Source organism: Rhinopithecus roxellana, chromosome 3 (genome assembly GCF_007565055.1).
Source record: "Rhinopithecus roxellana isolate Shanxi Qingling chromosome 3, ASM756505v1, whole genome shotgun sequence".
Taxonomy (NCBI): Eukaryota; Metazoa; Chordata; class Mammalia; order Primates; family Cercopithecidae; genus Rhinopithecus; species Rhinopithecus roxellana.
In genome coordinates, this window is record NC_044551.1 from 59,259,810 (window position 1) to 59,283,266 (window position 23,457).

At 35.9% G+C, this 23,457-nt stretch overlaps 1 protein-coding gene across 10 annotated transcripts in view; it reads left to right on the forward strand.

The window, feature by feature from the left end:
- Positions 1–23,457, forward strand: part of ERBIN (erbb2 interacting protein) — a 150,732-nt gene that overhangs the window by 70,097 nt on the left and 57,178 nt on the right. For 5 of the 10 annotated variants that reach the window (XM_030926959.1, XM_010367716.2, XM_010367713.2 and 2 more), the window contains 5 exons: positions 1,120–1,316; positions 3,127–3,244; positions 19,058–19,136; positions 20,536–20,625; positions 21,655–21,711. In XM_030926959.1, coding sequence (XP_030782819.1) covers positions 1,128–1,316; positions 3,127–3,244; positions 19,058–19,136; positions 20,536–20,625; positions 21,655–21,711 — 533 coding nt within the window. In that variant the 5' untranslated portion in view covers positions 1,120–1,127. Of the gene's footprint in view, positions 1–1,119; positions 1,317–3,126; positions 3,245–19,057; positions 19,137–20,535; positions 20,626–21,627; positions 21,712–23,457 lie in introns of all 10 variants that reach the window. The other 5 variants (XM_030926953.1, XM_030926956.1, XM_030926954.1 and 2 more) reach the window with 2 other exon arrangements.

A 23,457-nucleotide genomic window follows, 5' to 3' on the forward strand; every position in this document is an offset into this window, starting at 1 on the left:
ATTTTTAAACTTTTATTTCTTCAAGTTAATTGCTTTATTACTTGTGCAAATATAATCTTACTTTGCTAATGTAATCTTAGCCTAGTTAGAATTAGCCTATGTATATACATTGTGTACTTAATAAAGTTGGCCCTGAGAATGTTCACTAATTCAGAATTGGCCTTTTCCCTAAATTAATTTGAAATCTGTTATTTATTTAAGCAAGTTTTTGCACCAGTGTGTAACCTTAAACACATTTCAGACATACAAGTTCTTTAGAAAAACTATAGGGCCAATATTTAATTTAAACAAAATATACTTGGAGTAGGTGGGAATTTTCACGTGGAAACTTTGACTTTTCATAGGAAGGTTATAGGGTGATTGATCCCTGATGGCTGGTTAAGAAGACCTGAAAATATCTTTGCATTCCCACTTCCTACTCAGAACTGCACCTAATCAAGTCCTTAATGAAGACATGTAGAACTCTTAGAGTCAGAGATTAAGTAAAATTAAATAAAAATATTTGTCTTATTAGAGTTTTTCTTGTTGAGAACTAAGAAGCAGACTCAAAGCACGGTTTTGTTTGCTTGTTTTTTTGAGACAGAGTCTCGCTCTGTTGCCCAGGCTGGAGTGCAGTAGCCTGATCTCAGCTCACTACAAGCTCTGCCTCCTGGGTTCACGCCATTCTCCTGCCTCAGCCTCCCGAGTAGCTGGGACTACAGGTGCCCACCACCTTGCCCAGCTAATTTTTTGTATTTTTAGTAGAGATGAAGTTTCACCGTGTTAGCCGGGATGGTCTCGATCTTCTGACCTGTGTTCCGCCTGCCTCGGCCTTCCCAAGTGCTGGGATTACAGGCGTGAGCCACCGCGCCCGGCCTCAAAGCACAGTTTTTGAAGAAGCATGTAAATGGCTACTTCATGGATTGTTTTGTGAAGTACTAAAGAGCTTGAATTCAATTTGAAATCCAGTAGCTATAAATGTGGGTATTAAAGCATTGTTAAATGGGTTCCATTGTGCTTGTATAGTGGCGGGAGAAGTGTTTATCTGTGACATATGAATTGTGATAGATGGGAATGATTTGTTCTGAAAAACCATTGTAACATGTATGTTTTTAATTTCTTTTTATTCGAATATTGCAGTGTCTAAAATGACTACAAAACGAAGTTTGTTTGTGCGGTTGGTACCATGTCGCTGTCTACGAGGGGAAGAGGAGACTGTCACTACTCTTGATTATTCTCACTGCAGCTTAGAACAAGTTCCGAAAGAGATTTTTACTTTTGAAAAAACCTTGGAGGAGCTCTATTTAGATGCTAATCAGATTGAAGAGCTTCCAAAGGTATGCTAATACTTTCTTTCAAGAATTACCTTTGGTTATTTTTATACCTAGAAATATGATATTCCTGATATTGCTATAAAGTTGCCAATATATTTGTGTGGTGTTTGAATTTTTTGGTTTAATTGTATCTTAGAGTATGCCGCACAATTCAGATTTTTAAAAGTCGATTTTTAAACTTGTATTTCTTCAAGTTAATTGCTTTTATACTTGTTCAGATAACGTAAAATTTTGTATTTAATTTTAGTTGCATTGTAGCCATTAAGATAAATAATGAGACTAAATAATTTCTAGAGTCAGTAGATTTGACTAGACCAATAATTGAAATTAATGCTGTCTTTTTCTACTTTTCATAAGACATTAATGTGCATTGTTATAATTGAGGGTAATTGTCCCTTTGCCATGTCATAATTTTATTGTTAAACAGCTTCTTTTGAGTTCATACAGTTATTGTTTTCCTCCATTTATAATTTGTTTGAAAAGGTTTTGGAGGACTTAAATTTCTGAAGTCTAGTAACAACTGAAAGGAGAAAGTTAGTTTGTTGCCATGAAACACCTTCTCAAGTTATTACCTTGTTTTTTTTTACCAAAGTTTTTTCAGTGTACTTTTTCTTCTTAAATCCCAGTCTCTTATTATCCTATATCAATTTCTTCTCTTATTATCCTATACCAATTAAATTGCTATAATTTTGCCACCCAAACAGCAGTGTTTTTAAAACTGTGTAGCGACCCATTGGTAGCTCATAAAATCAATTTAGTATGTGTGGGTAGCATTTTGAAAAAAGAACCGTAAATTTGGACTGCGAGAATTAGGAAATATAGGACAATTAAATTAGAATTTTCAAATAAACAAGGAATAATTTGTTAGTGTAAGTGTGTTCCATATAATTGTGAGATACACTTTACTAAAAAATTATTTGTTGTTTATCTGAAATTCAAATTTAATGAACATCTTACATCTACTCTTGCAGCCTTAATTATAAAAAATAGAAAATGGAGTGTGTTGTATATAGCCATTGTTTCATGAAAATATTTTAGATTTGTGTGTATATACATACTGGATGATGGTATGCAACAGACTTTTTTCTGGTGGTCAGTAAGAACATTTTGAAAGCCACTGCTATCCTAGGGGTTATTTTACAGAGAAATCTTTATATGGCTATGGATAAAAATTAAAGGTTGTTGGTCACATATTTATGAACTAGAAACCTAGGTTGTGGTAGGGTAATTCACTGTTCTTCCTTATAAATTGTTCTTCAGCAGGCAGTTTATCTTCCTTAGCTAGTTCTAGAGAATATGGAAGACCAAAATTTGTCTCCTTCTCTGATCACCACCAGTAGAGTCTTGGTTTAGGGGTTTTGTTGGAAAGGGAAAGTCTTGCTACAACAGTGCAAATAACTGAATCATTTATATCTTATCATACCTAACACTTTTACATTTTTAGAAGAATACTCTTCTTAAATAGGACTTTCATTTTGGAATAAGATTGCTTGAAAGACAAGCTCCAGAGTTGATCACATTTAATAGCCACTTATTTTTTGTACTAACTCAACAGAGAATACAGCCATATACTTACTCTCACTAAGTGCATTTTGCTTAAGGTAGAAATATGAAGATATAAATTAATCTGAATGGTTCAGTTGTATTCATGTCTATAATAGTGTAACCAGAACAATGAGACATCTTTCCTGGTATTAGTATAGGTTATAACTCATTCAGTTTTAATATGGCTGATATTATTTATATGTATAAAAGTTCATGAAATAGTTAAAGATATATATAATTGACATTCTTTCCTCCCTTTTTTCAATAGCAACTTTTTAACTGTCAGTCTTTACACAAACTGAGTTTGCCAGACAATGATTTAACAACGTTACCAGCATCCATTGCAAACCTTATTAATCTCAGGGAACTGGATGTCAGCAAGAATGGTAAGGTTTTTTTTTGCCCGTAATTTTTTGCACTTGGGAACATGTTTCATTACTAAGATTTCTATTGAGTTTTCAAAAATAAGAATATAAAAATAAGTTAAATCTAATATGTTAATATGAACTTCATCTAAGAATATTTTATGTAAAGATAGTTGCCCCACTTTACAAGTTTTGCCACCTGTTTGTATCAAATACAGTAAAATTAAATGTTACAGCCTTGGCTTAGAATTTGTTTAATATGTATACATAAAATCTGTCATAGCTTAAAGCACGTGGAGAATAAATGTAAGGGGTTTTTTTGGTTTGTTTTTACATTTTTAATTGTGGTCATCATGTTGCAGGATAGATCTCTTGTACTTATTTCTCCTGTCAAACTGAAATTTTATATCCTTTGAACAACATATTCCAATCCTACATCCCTGCTTCCCCATCCCCAGCCCCTGGTAACCACCATGCTACTCTGCCTCTGCCTCTGCAAGATGCCATATGTAAGTGAGCTTATGTGGTATTTTTTTTTTTTCTGTTCCTGGCTTGTTTTACTTAACATAATGTCCTCCAGGTTTATCCATGTTACTGCAAATTAACAGGATTTTCTTCTTTTTAAAGGCTGAATAGTATTCCATTGTGTATATCATATTTTCTTTATTCATTCATCCATTGATGGACACTTAGGTTGATTCCCTGTCTTGGCTATTGTGAATAGGGCTGTAATGAACATGGGAGTGTAAATATTTCTTCAGCATACTGATTTCATTCACTTTGAATGAAATATCCAGTAGTGGATTGCTGGATCTTGTGGTAGTTCTAATTTTTTGAGGACCCTCCATACTGTTTTCCATAGTGGCTATACTAATTTACATCCCCACCAACAGTGTGCAAGCATTCCCTTTTCTCGACTTCCTCATCAGCACTTATCTTTGTTCTTTTTACTCATTCTAACAAGTGTGAGGTCGTATCTCACTGTAGAATTAATTTGCATTTCCCTGATAATTAATGATGTTGAACATTTTTCATTTACCTGTTGGTCATTTGTGTGTCTTTTGTTGAAAACTATCTATTCAGGTCATTTGCTGATTTTTAAGTCAGATTACTTGTTTTCTTATTATTGAGGTTTTTTAGTTTCTTACATATTTTGAATACTAACCCCTTCTCAGATGTATAGCTTGCAAACATTTTCTCCCACTCCATAGGCTGTTTCTTCACGCTGTTGTTTATTTGGCTGTACAGGAGCTGTTTTGTGTGGTGTGATCCCATTTGTCTGTTTTTGCTTTTTATGCCTGTGCTTTTGGGGTGATATTAAAAAAAATCATTGTTCAAGCCATTGCCAGGCTCTAGAATGTCATGGAGCTTTTCTCCAAAATTTTTTTCTAGTGGTTTTTTTTTTTAATACTTTCACGTGTTACAGTTAAGTCTTTAATCCATTTTGAGTTGATTTTTTATATGGTGTAAGATAAGAGTTTAATTTCATTCTGCATGTGGATGTCCAGTTGTCCCAACACTGCCCTTTATTTATTGAAGAGACTATACCCATTTATGTATGTGTTCTTGGCACCCTTGTCAAAAAATAATTGACAAAATACATGGATTTATTTTTGGACTATTTCATTCCATTGGTCTGTCTGTATTCATGTCATTACCATGCTGCTTTGATTATGGTTACTTTGTAGCATATTTTGAAGTCATGTGTGATGCCTGCAGTTTAGTTCTTTTTGTTCACCATTGCTTTGGGTATTCAGTCTTTTGTGGCTCCATATGAATCGTAGGATTGTTTTTTTCTTTTTCTATGAAAAATGTCACTGGAATTTTGGTAGGGATTGGGTTGAATCTGTAGACCACTTTGGGTAGTATGGACATTTTAACAATATTGATTTTCAAGTCCAATGAACACAAGATTTCTTTCCATTTATTGTGCTGCTTCAATTTTTTTCATCAAATGTTCTATAGTTTTCAGTGTGTATGTCTTTTACCTATTTTGTTAAATTTATTCCTAAGTATTTTATTTTTTTGGTAGCTATTATAAATGGGATTGTTTTCTTAATAACCTTTTCATATAGTTTGTTAGTATATAAAAGTGCTACTGATTTTTGTATGTTGATTTTTGTATCCTGCAAGTTTACTGAATTTATTCTACCAGTAGTTTGGTTGGAGTCTTTAGGGTTTTCTATATATAAGGTTATGTTGTCTGCAGATAGGGACACTTCAGTTTCTCCTGTTCTAATTTGGAATCCTTTTATTTCTTTCTCTGGATAGGACTTAAGTACAACGTTGAAAAGAAGTGGCAGGAATAGGCATCCTTACCTTGTCCCAGATCTTAGAGGAAAAGCTTTCAACTTTTCATTGTTAAGTATGATGTGAGCTGTGGATTTGTCACATATGGCCTTTATTGTGTTGAGGTGCTTTCCGTCTGTACCTGATTTGTTGAGAGTTTGTTATGAAAGGACATTGAATTTTGTCAAATGCTTTTTCTGCATCCTTTGAGAGTTTTTTCCTTCATTTTGTTAATATGATATATCACATTTATATATATGTTGAAATTATTAACAAGGCCAAGTATCTTGTTTAGTATCTTTAGTTTGATACTAAGTATGGAAGATATATTCTAAAATGTTAAGTCCTTATTACCTCAGAAGGAGAGAGAAATCAGCCCTTGAAATTTTTAGAATGAGCGTGTATTTCTTTTATAATTACAAAAAAGAAAGAATCACACGAGGATAAATTTTAAATGGTCTGACCAAATACAGGACTTTCACAAACACTGAATACTGTCATATAATACTTCTTAATAAGAATTGGTGGAAAAAAGTTTATTAACAAGTCCCACCAAGTTAGTGCAACAGTGCCAGCGGTTTTGTAGTAATCATATTCCACAGCTTTTAGCTTTGTCCTAATGATATGAGTGTCTGGAAGTAATCCTTCTCCTATAAGTTTTCCTAGATTTTAGGACTTATGAAGCATTTAGGGCTTATTAGAAGTCATCCTGTTTTCATAATTAACAGTTAACTTTGGCAAGCTAATTAACCAGGGGTCTGTCTACACTCACACACGCACAGAAAGTTATGTTGGCTCACGCCTGTAATCTCAGCACTTTGGGAGGCTGAGGCGGGCAGATCACTTGAGGTCAGGAGTTCAAGACCAGGCTGGCCAACATGGTGAAACCCTGTCTCTACCAAAAATGCAAAAATTAGCATTGTGCCTGTAGTTGTGGTGGCATGTGCCTGTAGTCCTAGCTAGTTGGGAGACTGAGGCATGAGAATCACTTGAACCCCAGGAGGCGGAGGTTACAGTGAGCCAAGATTGTGCTACTGTACTCTAGCTTGGGCAACACAGCAAGACTCTCAAAATATATATATATATATATATATATATCTCCACTTATTAAATTCTATTTATTTTAGTTGCAGGTCATCGAAATGTATGTTTTATAGGATTATGATCAAATCAGGACTTATGTTTTAAGGAATAAAATCTGTTTCAAGGATTTATTTATTATATTCATCCTAGGTTAAGGTGAAGGTTATAGTGGTTAGTTAGTGCTATACTGACGTTCAGTTCACAATAACTAATAAACTTTACTTTTAAAGATAGTACTGTATTTTATTTTACCTTTTTTTATTGAGCTGTTTAACTTTAGGGCTATTTGTATTTTTAATACATTTATTATTTAATTTTTATTTAGATTGGATTCATTCATAGTGATGTCCTGCTTTTTATCTAGCTATCTTAAAAGTTTTTGGCCAAGCCCAGTGGCTCACACCTGTAATCCCAGCACTTTGGGAGGTCAAGGTAGAAGGATCTCTTGAGCTCAGGAGTTTGAGACCAGCCTGGGCAGCATAGCAAAACCTTGTTTCTACAAAAAATCATAAACTTAGCCGCACATGGTGGCATGTGCCTGTGGTTCCGACTACTTCAGGCTGTTGTGGGAGGATTGCTTGAGCCTGGGAAGTCAAGGCTGCGGTAAGCCGTGATCATGCCATGGCACTCCAGCCTGGAAAATAGAGCAAGACCCTGTCTCAAAAACAAACAAAAAAAAAATTGTGCTCAAATAAGAAACCTATGTAAAAGCTGAAAGAACATTCATGGCTTCACCAGTTGTTAGCATTTTGTTACTTTTGTCTTACTTCTCTTTTTCGTGTATATGAATTTAAATATGTTCAGGAAAAAGATATATGCGTATCATTGCTTATATAAAATGTCTTTTTGGCTGTTCGCGGTGGCTCACCCCTGTAATCCCAGCATTTTGGGAGGCCAAGGTGAGCAGATCACCTGAGGTCAGGAGTTTGTGACCAGCGTGGTCAATGTGGTGAAACCCCGTCTCTACTAAAAGTGCAAAAAATTAGCCAGGCGTGGTGGCAGACGCCTATGATCCCAGCTACTCGGGAGTCTGAGGCAGGAGAATTGCTTGAGCTGGGGAGGCAGAGGTGGCAGTGAGCCGAGATCTTGCCATTGCATTCCAGCCTGGGGGACAAGAGCGAGACTCCGTCTCAATAAATAAATAAATAAATAAATAAATAAATAAATAAATAAAGCAAAAGTCTTTTTGCTAAGCTTATTTAAATTTAAGTTGGAGACATCTTGTCTTCACTCCTAAATGTTTGAATATACATCCCCTAAGAACAGGGGAATCGAATAACCACAACATCATTATCACTCTCGAGAAATTTAACATCACATTTCCCCTGTTGCCTAATAATGCTCTTTTAAACTCTTTAGGCCCCTTCTCCATATCCCTTCTTTCAAGTTAAAGATCATGTAAAGCCTATAGTTGTTGTGTCTCTGATGCTTTTAAATCAGGAACAGTTTGCTGATGATTTTCATGACAGTTTTCATTTTTGAAGAGTTTAGATCAGTTGGCTTTTGATTTGTGTGACTTTTCCCCTCATTATTTTATTCAAGCTAAATGTCTGCCTTTTCAAACTTTTCTTTGAGGGCAGTGTGAAATTTGTGTTTCCATCCCTAGTACTTAGTATAGTGCCTGGTGGTGCCTGATACATTCCGAAGTAAATGAACTGGATTATCATCAGATTTCTACGGATGTTGACAGATAATCCAGAGTATTATAGAATTCTAGGATTATTGTCACTTTAGTTGTCATCATGTCTACCTTTTCATCCTAAAGGAGTATCTCTATATATGTTGACAAATAAATTAATCTAGAGTATTACAGAATTCAATAATTATTGTCACTTTAGAAGTCATCACATCTACCTTTTCATCATAAAGGAGTATCTTTCTGGTCTTTTTAAATGGGAGTTGTTAAGGTATAAGGAAAGGGACTCGGTAATTTGGGTATTGATTTAAAATCTTACGCATTTGGAATTGTATGTATTGGGTAAATTTTGCTAACATTCTTTATGGTATAGAAATATTGCTTGGCTCAGTAATGAAAATACTTGCGTATGTGCTTCATGAAAATGGATTAACCTCATGTTTATTACTCTAAAATGAGAATAGTGGAATTATGGCTATGTTCTAACCCTACAGCATCATTAAATTAATATCCTAGGCTTTTGTATAACTATTTTAAGAATTACATGTCGTAGAGTTATGGCAACCTGTTAGACTGCAGAGTAGCTCTTTTACCTTTCTAGTTTAGCATTTTGTTGTTGCTTCTACTATACTGAAAACTTTTAAACAATTATTTCAACCTGTGAGTGTTTTTGAGGCATTGGAGATAATCTTTATGTGATCAAAAGATTTAGGATAAGTACTTAAGTGTTCTGCCTCAAGGAGGAATGACATTACTTATTGCTGCCAATAAGACTTAGTTTATTTGACTAAAAATTAAATTGGTCTGTTCTTTTTATATGATTCCTCACATGGAAAGGGCCACATCTGTTATTTAACTTGCAGAATCAGTTTTTTGCATTTTACTTGTTACTTGTATTTTCTTTCCTTTTAGTCTTGATGTCTAAGTGAAACTTCACTTCATTGTTCATAACAAGGCTAGCTGAAAGGAGACAAGAGACTATCATAGTGTCAGAAATTACCTTGCCAAGTAAAAATTCTAGTTATTTTAATTCCTTATATTCGTCGTAAGTGGTGTATTTAACCCATTTTACTTTTAGAGAGCTGAGATAATATTAATCAACCTGTAGTGTTCAACCCTAATATGTATGCTTTTGTATAGCTCTATTCTGTTGAAAAGAAAATTAATAAAGCACACATATTAGGTTGCATATTAGCATGCATATTAGGTTAATGTGACTGGATGTGAGAAATTCAAATTTTGTTGCATTTTTGATTTGGTAATAGACTGCCTAAAAGAAAGGTTAGTACATTTAAGCAAATGTAACATTTTGAAGTTATTAAAATTTAATAATACAATTTAAGCTATTACTATTTTACTTATATTTAAGCTCTAGTGTTTTCCCCTTTAAGGTTTTTATGTCATTTCAGTCTAATATTTAAGTCTATCATAATATGCTAGGTACAGTTTTCAGATTCATTAGCTGTTGTGCACTGTTTGGAAGGAGGCAGGAAACTTGTGGCATACTTTGTTATTCATCCTATCATCAAACTGTATTTCTTTAAAAGCACTTGCTTTTAGGATTTTGACTTTCAGGCTGTCATAGTTTCTGGGTTTTTTTTGAGACGGAATCTCGCTCCGTCACACAGGCTGGAGTGCAGTGGTGCAGTCTTGGCTCACTGCAAGCCCCGCCTCCCAGGTTCACGCCATTCTCCTGCTTCAGCCTCCCCAGTAGCTGGGACTTACAGATGCTGACCACCATGCGTGGCTAATTTTTTGTATTTTTATTAGAGACAAGGTTTCACTGTGTTAGGATGGTCTCGATCTCCTGACCTTGTGATCCGCCCACCTCAGCCTCCCAAAGTGCTGGGATTACAGGCGTGAGCCACCGCGCCCAACCAGTTTCTGATTTTTTATGTAGTTCTTATCAGTGTTTTTCATTTGTTAAGTTAGCATGGTTTAGGAATAAAAAGAAATGGCCCCTGTTCTTTGCTTCTCTGTTTATTGGTCTGGTTGTTACACTGGGGACTTAATCTGAATTTGTTAGTTCATCTGTAAGATTGTTAAACACATGAAATGGATCAGTCTAGGAAATACATAATTTTAAGGGATTTAATATTTGTATTTATCAACAAATTCAGTTTTTTCTTTTACAGTCTGTGATAAAACTGGAATGTTAATTTGTTCTGAGTCTTAATTTGCTCTTCTCTTTCTTTTCTTGAGTTGTGGTTTACTGTATGCTTTTAATTTAATTTAATTTAATTTTACTTTAAGTTCTGGGATACATGTGCTGAACGTGCAGGTTACATAGACATACACGTGCCATGGTGGTTTGCTGCACCTGTCAACCTGTCATCTAGGTTTTAAGCTTCACATGCACTAGGTATTTGTCCTAATGCTATCCCTCTGCTTTCCCTTCACTCCCTATCAGGCCCCAGTGTGTGATGTTCCCCTCCCTGCATCCATGTGTTCTCATTGTTCACCTCCCACTTAGGAGCAAGAACATGCAGTGTTTGATTTTCTGTTCCTGTGTTAGTTTGGTGAGGATGATGGTTTCCAGCTTTATCCATGTCCTGGCAAAGAACATGAACCCCTTCTTTTTTATGGCTGCATAGTATTCTGTGATGTATTATGTGCCACATTTTCTTTATCCAGTCTGTCATTGATGGGCATTTGAGTAGGTTCTAAGTTTTTGCTGTTGTAAATAGTGCTGCAATAAACATACATGTGCGTGTACACTTTTTAAAGTTATAAAAAGTTCTCTCAGGTGCTATCCCAGCCATTGCAAATAGCAGCCAGTATTAGAGAAATGATCTGCTGTTGCATTCAAATGACTTTTCTTGTAGGGAAGACTGGGATGATGTGATTAAAACATTCTGTCAAAGTGGTGGATGGGGAAAGCTGGTGGGGAGGGGAGATAAAAGAAAAACCGTGTAGCTATTGATTGTCTTATATGAACATACTGAATAAAATGCCAGGGATTACAAGGCAGAGAAACCAGAAAGAGTAGCTCAGATCTTTCTGTCCAATATGGCAATACTAGCAAGGTTAACCAAGGAATTTCTCTTTAGTTGAATTAAAAAGCCCAGGAAGAGTGAATTGAAAGTTTGTGGTCAAAGCAGAAAGCAGTTCTTTTAACTTGAGAAAATCTGATGATTGGGGACAAATTAGTGGAAAAGCCTTTTCACATTAAGCTAAAAGAAGTTAAATTAAGAGAATATTACAGATTGATGGAGAAGTTATGGTATTTTGCTCTTGTGTTTTAAATTTCTAAAATTGCCATTCTGCCTTGTAGTTGATGCTTGAACTCAGCTGCTTTAATAAATCACTTTATTTAAGATAATAAAAGAAAGAAAACCATGTTTTACACTGTCCATGTTTAGACTGGTGATTTCTGGCCACTGCCAAGTGTTTTGATAAATGGAGACTGTTAACTAGAGTGTGCACTCATTTGTGGCCTACCGTAGTGTAGGCATTATTATTCATTGTGTTATATCTGGTCCAAATCATACATCTGTTATCCTCTGGAAACTATCATTTGAGTTTGCAATTTCCAGTTAGTTTTGACCAGAACTTGAGTGTTTTATTCTGTAGTATGGTAATCATTGCCTTTAGAGTACAGGAACAGTAAGGGACTCCTGTTGACTTAAACAACTGGGACAGTGGGATGTTGACATCTGCATGTCACAGACCACCAGGGACTCACTTGCAGTTGAACAGTTTGGGTTTATTACTTCATAGTGAGCAAAAACTCATATTATTGGGATTCATGAGGGTTGCAGAAGGCGTAAAAAAAAAATACAGGATTTGGGCTTTTGTTTGGTGATATTGGGAAGGTTTCAGAAAATACTGATTTTCCCTGGATGGGATGCTGCCAAGAAGTGGAGTAATTCTATGATTGGGTATTTTTTTTTTTTTTTAACTAGGAGAAATAACTTTATTTGAATAGGACCTGAAACAGCATATTGGGCTAAGGAGGAGAGGTAATGTTCCAAAACGGCAGTCAAAGCTCACCGACCAAGCAGACTCTACTTCCCAGCAGCCTTGCAGTTAGTGCAACTAACAAAAGGCCTGCTGGGGAATGTATTTGCCACTAAATTCCCCAACTATGCCAACATTACAAAAAAGATAGAGGTTTTTCATCATAATTAAATTTCCGCAAACCTCCCCAATCACAAGTATTATAAGCGGAAGTAAAAAATTACGTTTTACAGATCTCAAACTTGTCTTCAACATTTAGTCCATCATCTTCAAAAAATAGCTCCCCTGCCTAATTCATTAGCTATATGATCTATCCAAGCAGCAACAAGATGGCCAGGCCATGGCAATCCTCTTCCCATTTCTCCTAACAGCAGGGTGAGGCTCAGGTGGAGGTAGGGGGTGGGGAGCACAGGGGCTACTTTCCCCCAGTACAACATGGCATCTGAAGTTTGATGGGAGAGCAGAACTGGTGAGACTTGAGGGAAGGGTCCAGGGCCTGTATTCAGTCAGAATCACTGCTGGAAGAGGAGGAGGAAGAGGAGGAGGAATGCTTGCCGCCTGGGGGGAAAGCTGGATTGCCCTGGGGTGCTCCTGGGGGAGGAGGACAGGGCCTGGGGGAAAGAGTGGGTTAATAGTTGGTGGGTGGGCAGGATTGGAACCTCCAGGGCACCTGATGTTGGGAGTATATGGATTTGGCCCTGGCTGCCTGGCTTTGCGGATTCCATGTGTTTAGGTGTGTCCTCCAGCCTTTCCACTGCCACCTGGGCTTGATGTGTTCTTTGCAGTCTCCGATTGGGTGTCTTAATGTTTTCTATAGGGAAGTTGATTAGAATACAACTAAAGCTGTAATCAGTGAACAATACATCAGTCACTATCTGGGAAAAGGTGCTGTATGGTATATTTTGGTTTGGACAATATCATGTTTTGTCTTTTTTCAGACATGATTATAAATTTGTTTTTGTCTTGATGTATCATGGTTACAGAATGGCTTGGTGTGATATTGATGTTCTGTGAAATAGTTTTATTCAGCAGGATAACACTGAGGCCTCCATCTGAATGCCAGGGCTTGTTTGTATTAAGACCAAGGACTGGTGATAGTACCAGGCCAGCTCCTAGGCATCAGGAGGGATTTTCTCTTTCTCGGAAGTTAAGAGAGAGAGTTCCTCTGTAACTAAGTGAGAGTGATTTGGAGAAGACAGTTGTGTTTTATGATATCTAATCTAGAGCCTCATTTTACATTTGAGCAGCAGTCTTTTTTTTTTTTTTTTTTTTTTTTTAAAGAGGCAGCATCTCACTCTGTTTGTTGCCCAGGCTTGAGGAAGCCATGTGAATAACTAAGGTAAGGATGTATGAGAAGCTGTTTTGTAAGGTGCGAGTGTAAGGTGCATGTGTGAGGACTGTTCCCTGGGTAACTAAAACAGTGTGAGCAAGTTGGGAGTGCAATAGGAATAGAAACCAGGGAGGTGGCGATTTGGAGGAGCTGCTGATGAAGGGCCTTGGAGGCATTTGTATGCACTTTGACATTTACTGTCAGTAAAATAGAGTCGCTTGGAAAGTTTTGAATAGATAATTCAGAGCATGATGTGACTTGTGTGTAAGTTTAATCTGGCTATATATATAGACAGGGACTGTGAGCATATGGGTGACAAACAACCAGTTCAAATGCTGTTTCAGTCATCTGAGGTGATAGTGATGGACATAGTGAGATGAGGACAGCCTCTGGATATGGTTGAAGGTGGAATTGACAGCAGTTCATGATGGATGGGATGTGGGAAGTGAGAGAAGAGTCAAGGATGCTGTCAGTGATTTTGGTCATGCCCTTGGAAGGACAGTTGCCATCAGCTGAGATGTGGAAATCTGTGGGAGTTGTAATTTTTAATAGAACAAATCAGGAGCTCAGTTTTTTTGAGTTCTGGTTGTTTATAGGGGTCTGGAGTTTAGTCAAGAGAAAAACTGTGCTAGAGATAAATATTTGGGAGTTGTCACCATATGGATATTTAAAGCCTGAGATTAGATGCATTCGCCAAGGGCATGATTTGTCAATAAAAAGAAGGCTAAAGAATGATCCCTGGTTGGACCCCAACATTTAACAGATCTGGCGGAAGAGAAGATACAAAAGCTACTGAGAAGGAATACTACTAATGTAGGGGGGAGAAGCTAGTCAAGTGAAAATGTTTGTTTTCCTTACTGCATTTTAGCTTCTCATGAGAAAGGACTATGCCTTAAATATCTGTGGTATATAGCATACTGTCTGATACTAACATTTGCTGAATAACTTTGAAGATAGGTAATTTCAGCTTGGGATAGGTCGAGTTTGAGGCATGTGAACAAAATCTAATGGGCATTTGAAAATTCTTAACAGCAGCTAAGGAGGGAGGTGGGAACTGGAGATACAGATTTAGAACCTACAAATGTATATGGTAGAAATCGAAGTCAGACTAAACATATTGCTAGCAATTTTCAGAAGTAGAAAACCAGTGTTTCAAAACTATTTGCTTAGGGCAAAATTACTACTATGTATCTGAAAGCCAATAGTAATTTAGAATTTGTAATTTCACAGGCATTTGTGGAGTACTTTTTATAAACCATATGCTATGGAATAAAGTACTTTAAAATATAAAAAGTATGAAGTATTTAGGGCCGGGCATGGTGGCTCATACCTGTAATCCCAACACTTTGGGAGGCCGAGGCAGGCGGATCATGAGGTCAGGAGATTGAGACCATCCTGGCTAACATGGTGAAACCCTGTCTCTCTAAAAAAATACAAAAACTTAGCCGGGCATGGTGGCGGATGCCTGTAGTCCCAGCTTCTTGGGAGGCTGAGGCAGGAGGATGGTGTGAATCAGGAGGCGGAGCTTGCAGTGGAGCTGAGATTGTGCCACTGCACTCCAGCTGGGGCAACAGTGTGAGACTCCGTCTCAAATAAATGAATAAATAAATGTGAAGTATTCATTTGTATTTGTGGGAGATGATCCAAGTATTAATTTCCACTAAATAATATTAAACTAATAAATACATTTTTATAGGAATTAAACACAGTATTTATAATTTAAAACTTGAAATTATTCGCCACATGGTATTTTAGATCAGTAGAACGTATTATATAGTCTTAGGTCTTTTTCTCTTTAGATAGACTTTGTCATGTACTAAAAATACTATAACTCCTAGAAATAATATCTTTTACTTGGCTATTTCAAAATACTTTATAGATTTTAATAACAACCAATAAAGTTGAGATATTTAGCTAAATTTTAAAATGAATTTGAGGCCAGGCGCGGTGGCTCAAGCCTGTAATCCCAGCACTTTGGGAGGCCGAGACGGGCGGATCACGAGGTCAGGAGATCGAGACCATCCTGGCTAACACGGTGAAACCCTGTCTCTACTAAAAAATACAAAAAACTAGCCAGGCAAGGTGGCGGGCGCCTGTAGTCCCAGCTACTCGGAGGCTGAGGCAGGAGAATGGCATAAACCCGGGAGGTGGAACTTGCAGTGAGCTGAGAACTGGCCACTGCACTCCAGCCCGGGCGACAGAGCGAGACTCCGTCTCAAAAAAAAAAAAAAAAAAAAGAATTTGAATGCCAGTGAGAACTTTATAGAATGTTTTCTTGCTCCACCCAAACATGGAATGTTTTACTTTTAAAAAAGTATTAAGAATTGTGCACCACAACCAAATCCATTCCATGTATTCAAGGTTGGATCATTACTTGAAAATCAGTGTAATCCACCACATCAGTAGACACATAATTAACTCAGCAGTTCCAGTCTTAGGTATTTACCCAAGAGAAATGCAAACATTTCCACAGAATGACTTTAAAAAAATACGGAAATTTTCAGTGCAACTTTTTCATAGTAATTCAAAACTCCCTCTGCTTCCTCTGTAACTCCACAACTCCACATTGGCCCCTGAGCACTACACGTACCATAGAATTCTAGCCCCACTGCCACCGGGCACTGCTACATGCTCTCCTTAGGCTCTGCAGCAGCAGACACTGCCCTTTCATTTAAAAAATATTTAGTCAGTTCAGCAAAGGGGTGCTCTTGTAATATATTAGGAGCATCATTTTAATGCATCCTCAATGGAGTGATCACTTAAAGACAGTTGTTTGTCGAAGAACTAATAAAGATTTCACTCCTAAGGAAAAACGCAATAATGTTAAGTATTTTGTATGTAAATGAATGAGAGAAAAGAAGATGGTAGGTAAGTGAAATTCAGCAAGCATTTGTTGTACAAAGGTACAATGTACTATATAGTAACATGTACTTAAAGTGGAGAATTGGGTCAATTGAAATAAAACCTAGCAGTAATATGAAGAATACACAACTAATACAAAGTAAACAATTGTAAAAATGCCATAAAATGCATAATTGAACTTTTTGGAGAGTTAAATTTCATTGAGTTTAGAGATCAGGATAGGCTTTCAGAAGATCCTACTGGTTTTGCTGGAAGGAAGAGCATTCTAAGTAAAAAGAATGTCTTGTAGATCAGTATTAATTTGGAGGCTTGGAATAGGATTGCCAAGTTTGTTTCACCAGTAAGAAAATTTCCCTGTCTCCCATCTCCAAAAAAAAATCTCCCACATTCCTATTTTATCATCTTTTTATTAAAAATGACTTTTTTCCCACTCAACAGGGGAAGAATGAATGATACAAAGCTACTAAATTTTAAAACTTAGATTAAGTGAAAAATAAATTACCAAAATCAGTGTAAGAAGTGGAAAACTGAGAAGACCAGGGAATGCAACATTAAATTGAATTAGTAGTCAAAAAAAGTACCAGTTAAAAATTCTATGTTTAGCATTTCGAGAGCTACCAAACTCTTTTTCCATAGTGGGTATGTCAGTTTGCATTCTTACCAGCAATGTGTGTAGTTCCCAGTTTCTTGACATCCTCACAAACACTTGCTACTTTCACATATTACATTTATTTGTTAGGTCTCATGGGTCCTTAGTCTTCCTTTGGTTACTTCCTTAGTCTTCCTTTGTCTTTTTTTGACCTTGATAGTTTTGAAAGTTATTGGCCATTTATTTGACATAATTTACTTAATTTGGATTTGTTTGGTGTTTGCTTATGATTAAATTCAGGTTGTGTGTTTTTGGCAAGTATATGTCCAAAGTGATACGATATTGTTTCTCAGTACCTCTCAGATTAGTTGCCACATTATGATGATGTTAACTGATGATGCCAACTTTCAAGCAATTTTGAAGGTTAAGGTGGTGCTTGTCAGATTTCTCTACTGTGAAGTGAATTTTCCCTTTTTAATTGCTAAGTGTTGTGTGGAAATAATCTTTTGAGTCTCTATTAATACCCTGTTTTTCATCATACTTTTACCCACTAGTTTTAGCATCCATTGATGAATTTTGACTGAAACAGTTACTACTGTGTCATTTCCTATTTGGTGGTTTTGCATCATTCATTTTTCATCACCTGACATTCTATATATGATATTGTGGTAAACTTGTTTATTTAAAATCATGTAGTGATGAAGTCGAAAGGGTCTGAAATGGTTCTCTAATGATAATCCTGTTAACCATATCATGTTAATGGAGCAATGGATCTTACAAACACAGACTATATAAAATTCATTTTTGGAATGTCTTAAATGTTATTAATTAGCATTCCTTTAGTTTAGATTAGAACAGTGCTTTTTAAAGTTGATCTGTGGACCAATGGTAGTCCACAAATTATTTATTACTTCATTTTGGCTGTGATAATGTCAGGGAATGAGTAAATGCTCAGAATCTTTCACTGCAGTTTGATATTATTCCCGTTGTACAGTGTTTTGTAAATGTATTGGTCCACAACAGATTGGAAAATTTAAAAACCATGATCCTTTACCTCTTTTGGCTTGAAAAGCACTCGTCTAGGATACTCCAAAGCTGAAATGTCTAATAGATCTATTGAATATATCTATCATAGTATTAAGAAATCACTGCATTTTAAAGCAGTTAATCATATTTTTGGCATGACACTGGGTTATGTGAAGGGAAAAGGTTGAGAAAAGGGGAATATAAATATAGTTAGGAAAAATAGGATAGTTGCAGGAAAGAGAAAGTGTTTCATTATCTTCGGCTGGACAGTGTTGCCTTCAGGCAATATATCCACTGGCATATCTGATGTAGATTGTCTTCCTCTTCGATATGCAGCTTTATTTTCAGCTTTGCTTATGTAAGTTTGGAACCAGCTCAATCAAGAGGCCAGCATTTAAAAAACAATTCTTGGCCTGTGGGGTGGCTCATGCCTGTAATCCCAGCACTTGGGGAGATCGAGGTTTGTGGGTCACCTGAGGTCAGGAGCTCGAGACCGGTCCGACCAACATGGTGAAACTCCGTCTCTACTAAAATGCAAAAATTAGCTGGGCATGGTGGCGGGTGCCTGTAATCTCAGCTGTTCAGGAGACTGAAGCAGGAGAATTGCTTGAACCCAGGAGGCAGAAGTTGCACTGAGCCTAGTTTGCCCCACTGCACTCCAGCCTGGGCAACAGATCAAGACTCCCTCTTAAAAACAAATAAAAATAATAAAAAACAGTCCTTTTTTTTTAAAGTGAGAGAAACAGAAAGAATGTTAAATGTTCTCCAGTTTAGGTCCTTAACATCACATGGAGAAGGCACTAATTTTCAGAAGAAGGAAAGAAAGGTGTAAAAATCAATTTTTTAGCAGTATGTAATTAGCAGTTATAAAGAGGCAAATAAAACGAGGAGGAAAGATAAATTGTTGTGGAGGCCATTGTTTAGTTCACATTGGTGTTGTCACTTCATCTACTTCCTTGTTAATTGGTATATTACTTTAGAATCTGGAAGGTATGTATTATTGTTAGTGTTATTTCTGGCCTTTGTAATCTTTCAATTTGATCTTTGTTTGTTTTCTAGGCATACAGGAGTTTCCAGAAAATATAAAAAATTGTAAAGTTTTGACAGTTGTGGAGGCCAGTGTAAACCCTATTTCCAAGTAAGTTCTTAGGTGAATTATAAATTACTTTTGTGAAGAAAACAATTATGAAACAGTAGATATTATTGTACATATTTTGACAAAAATTTTTTATCAATCTTAAGTCTACAAAGTTTTAATTTTAGAGTTAAAAAGGAATCTTTTAAATAATCTCTCTAACCCCATATACTACTAACGTAAAATTGTGATCCCAAAGAGATAGAGTGTTTTGCTCCAAGTCTCACAAATAATGTCAGAAATGAGAGTAGAATCCACATTCCCTCACTCTGTGTTATTTACACCCTAGAAGAGTGTCTTTGCCTTCAAATCAGGTGTGTGGTTACCTTCAAACTTTTGAAAACAGTAAAGGAAACCAAAAGTTTCTTCACAGTTTTAATAGAAGGCAAAACAACAGGAAACATAAAACAATAACAACAACAACAAAAATATATGATTGGTTGCAGTGTATCAGAGATTGTGAATGTCCACTTATGACAGTGATGACTGTAAACAGAAAGTTTTCCTGGCACCAAGGCTGTTAAATTTTGCAAAAATGGAATGGTGAAGCAAAAGATGACTGGAAAGAAGCATAGCAATCCAGAACCAACATGTAAAGATTATGCATAGTGTCTTCATTTGAAAGTATTGCTCTAGCATCAAATTCTAGATCTTTACTTGTTTCACAATCAACAAAAAATAGAAGTAAAGCTAACACATGTAGATTGTTACATGGCCCTAATGTCATTTAGCTTTAAATGTTATTTCTTTTCATTTGCTTATTATAAAACCGTATAATCTTAAAATTGTTTAGGAGCCAAATATTGAAATTGAAAGTAATCTCAACCAGTGGTTCTCAGCTGGGGGCTATCATGCCCCAGGAGACTTTGGCAGTTTCTGGACACATTTTTGGTTTTCATAGTGGGGTATGTGTGTGCATGCATGTACACTGTTGGCATCTAGTTTGTAGAGATCAGTGTTGTAGCTAAACATCCTACAGTGCACAGGACAGCCTAGGTACAACAAAGAATTATTCAGCCCAAAATTTCTCTGCCAAGGTTTGGAAATTCTTATCTAGTCCTTTTGATTGAGAGTAGATAAGACAGATTTCAAGAGTGTCTGCTGATTTCAGAGTTATACCCTAAATACATTTTTATGTATTGTGGCTCATTCATAGTTGACTGTTTTGTTCAGATTTTATATTATTAAAACAAATATTGCCTCATTTTTTGTTTACAATGTGATGAAGATACATTGAAACAAGTAGGTAATTATAAAAGGCAAATCTTTGAAGGGGCTTTTATAAAAGTAAAGAAGTGACTGTTTTCTGTCTGTTGGAAAAATATCTTATGAGAGTCTTAGATTTAAGTAAAAGACTGAATTTCTTACATGAACTTAATTTAAATTCTGGTATTTTATGTAGGCTCCCTGATGGATTTTCTCAGCTGTTAAACCTAACCCAGTTGTATCTGAATGATGCTTTTCTTGAGTTCTTGCCAGCTAATTTTGGCAGGTAAATTATGGTTTCTTCTAAAACCTTTTATTATTAGCTCTTATAAAGTTTACAAAACTATAAGCTACTTTGGTAGTACTACTAATTACAGTTTCATAGGCTCTTTTTAAATTATTCCCAAGCATTGTGACTTTTATAGTCTCTTTGGTGGCTTTGAATTAATTTTTCCTAGTAAACAGTAATCAGTGAGAGTTTGAAGGAAAAAGAAAATGTTTTTTTTAGGTGGCCAAAACAACGTTTCAATGGGGGTAATTTCTGTATGCTTGAGATACTGAATGTTGTATTCTTAGCATTCTAAAATGATCTAATAATTGATTTATCTGTCTTCCCTGCTGTAATCAAAATTCTTGAGAAAAGGGAATCTGTTTCTCGGGGTGACTTCATCATCTCCCTGCCACCCTCAAATCTCTGAGTAATTTTTTAAACAGATGAATGAATAATAGATATGAAGTTATTACTGAGTTTAACTACTAGAGAAAATGCTAGTCAACTAAATGTTAATTTTGTAGCCATCTTTTATGTAAAAATCATTGATGTTCTTGTCAGATTCCTCTTCTGTATCTGGCATTTGCATCACTTAGTCTGTTCATTTTCTCTCTAATTTTAGTGGAATGTACATCCATGAAGTGCCAGAGGATTTCTCCTCCTTGTTTTGTTTCTTTATTTCTTCTCAGAGCAGCACTTTAGAGTTGCATTATTGTTTTTGAATCTACCAAGAGTTAACAATTTTTGTGAGCATTTTTGGTAAAAGGTATGAAATTCCAGAGGATTGATTCTTGGGGATAATCACTTTGTCACTTTGAAAATGTGTAGAAGTGCTAACCCTTTTCCTCTGACCATAATTTTGAGGAGCAAAAATAGTCTTTTCTTCCTTTGTATTTTATGTTGTATTCTGTAATTTCTAATATATTACTTTGCATATAGTAATTACACAATTATATTGCTTCCTTTAAAACATTAGAATATAACATTAATTTATTAAATTCATTGTCTTTGTCCTAGATACGTGATTTGTTTTTTGTATTGCAGATTAACTAAACTCCAAATATTAGAGCTTAGAGAAAACCAGTTAAAAATGTTGCCTAAGTAAGTAAAGGTGCTGTTCTTTAAAAAACTTAATTTATAATTTTTAATGATTAAGTCTTTCAAAATGTAAATTTTTATTACCTAAAATGTAGTGCAAATTATTTGTAAATCTTGACTGTGTGGTCATCATATTTTAATTAGTGGTGTTAAAATATTGAAATGTGTCTGTTGTTGGTGTTTAACGTGGTACTGTGTTGATAATGATTATAGCTGTCTGAAACGCAGTCTTGTGTGTGACGTAAAAGTCAAAATAGTAAGTATGTAAAGCCCACCTCAATACTGAGTAGAAATCACAGGTTTGTCTACTAAAGTTCATACACATATTGCTCATTAGAAAGATCCATAGGATCTTCATGTGAAGCCTGGTAACGGTAGAACTTGATTGTCTGGCTTTCTAGTGTGTTGTAAATTAGAAATGGGATGATTGGTTCCCTAATGGTAAGCTAACATACAAGAGATGGCAATCCAGGAGCAAATAAAAAAGTTTAATTATAAAAGAAACAGGTCTACAAACTCAAAATGCACTGTAGTCTGTGGCCATTCGTTGACCAAATATCTTGAAACACTATGAATGCGTTGCTATAGTGTTAGATTTTAAGGGTTGGCAAGCTACAGTCTGTGATTAAATCTAGTCCACTGTCAGTTTTTGTAAACAAAAGTTTCATTGGAACACAACCACATGCATTCATGTACGTATTGTCTGTGACTGCTTTTGTTTTACAGTGATAAAGTAGTTGTCACTACTGTATGCATCTGTTGTTGGTGTTAGAGTGGTTGTCACTGCCCTATCACTGTAGGCCCTAAACTTTTTTAGGTGTACAGGACCTAAAATATTTACTCTCTGGCCCTTTACGGAAAAAATTTGTCAACTCATGTTGAAATTGCATCATCAAGATTTGCCCACCCAGCCTGGGCAACAAAGCAAGACCCCCATCTCTACAGAAAATTTAAAAATTAGCTGGGCACAGTAGCATGTAACTATAGTCCCAGCTACTCTGGAGGCTGAGGAGTGAGGATCACTTGAGTCCAGGAATTTGCACTTGTAGTGTGCAACGATTGCGCCACTGCATTCCAGCATAAGAACAGAGTGAGACCCTATCTCAAAACAAACAACAAACTTCTCACCTCTTGAGAAGGAAAACATCTCCAGTTACCCCAGGAGTTGTTCTGTTTACTCAGCTTCTATGACATATGTATATCTGTTACAGTATTTGCTGGATAATGTTAACATATTTATATCTGTTAACAGTATTTGCTCGATCTGTTTTTATTATATGTCACTCTCTTCTTCCCTGACCAGCATATAACATGCATGTATGTGCATGTGTGTCTTTCCCTTGGTTTCCCCCCATGATTATCTGTGAGGACAGAGACTGTGTCTTATTTTTTATTCCGAAAGACAATGTTTTGAGTCATTGTTTTATGCAGGGATGAATGTTTATAGTGATGATTGTGAGTATAAATTAAAGTCAAATCATAATCCATATTAAAATTCAAAAAGATATGTATATATTACAGATTTGATACTCTCATTGATAATTCCTTAGCTAAAAACATGACTGGTTTCTAAGAGATTTGAATAGCAAGATGTAAATTATCTACTGAAATAGCTAAGCCTGCAATTACTATGTGATATCATAGGCAATTAACTGATTTTAACACCTTTTAGAGATTCAAATTAGACTCTCAGTGAATTTGCAGATATTCTTTTCTCCTTTTAAGATATGATTGTAGCCTTTTAAATAC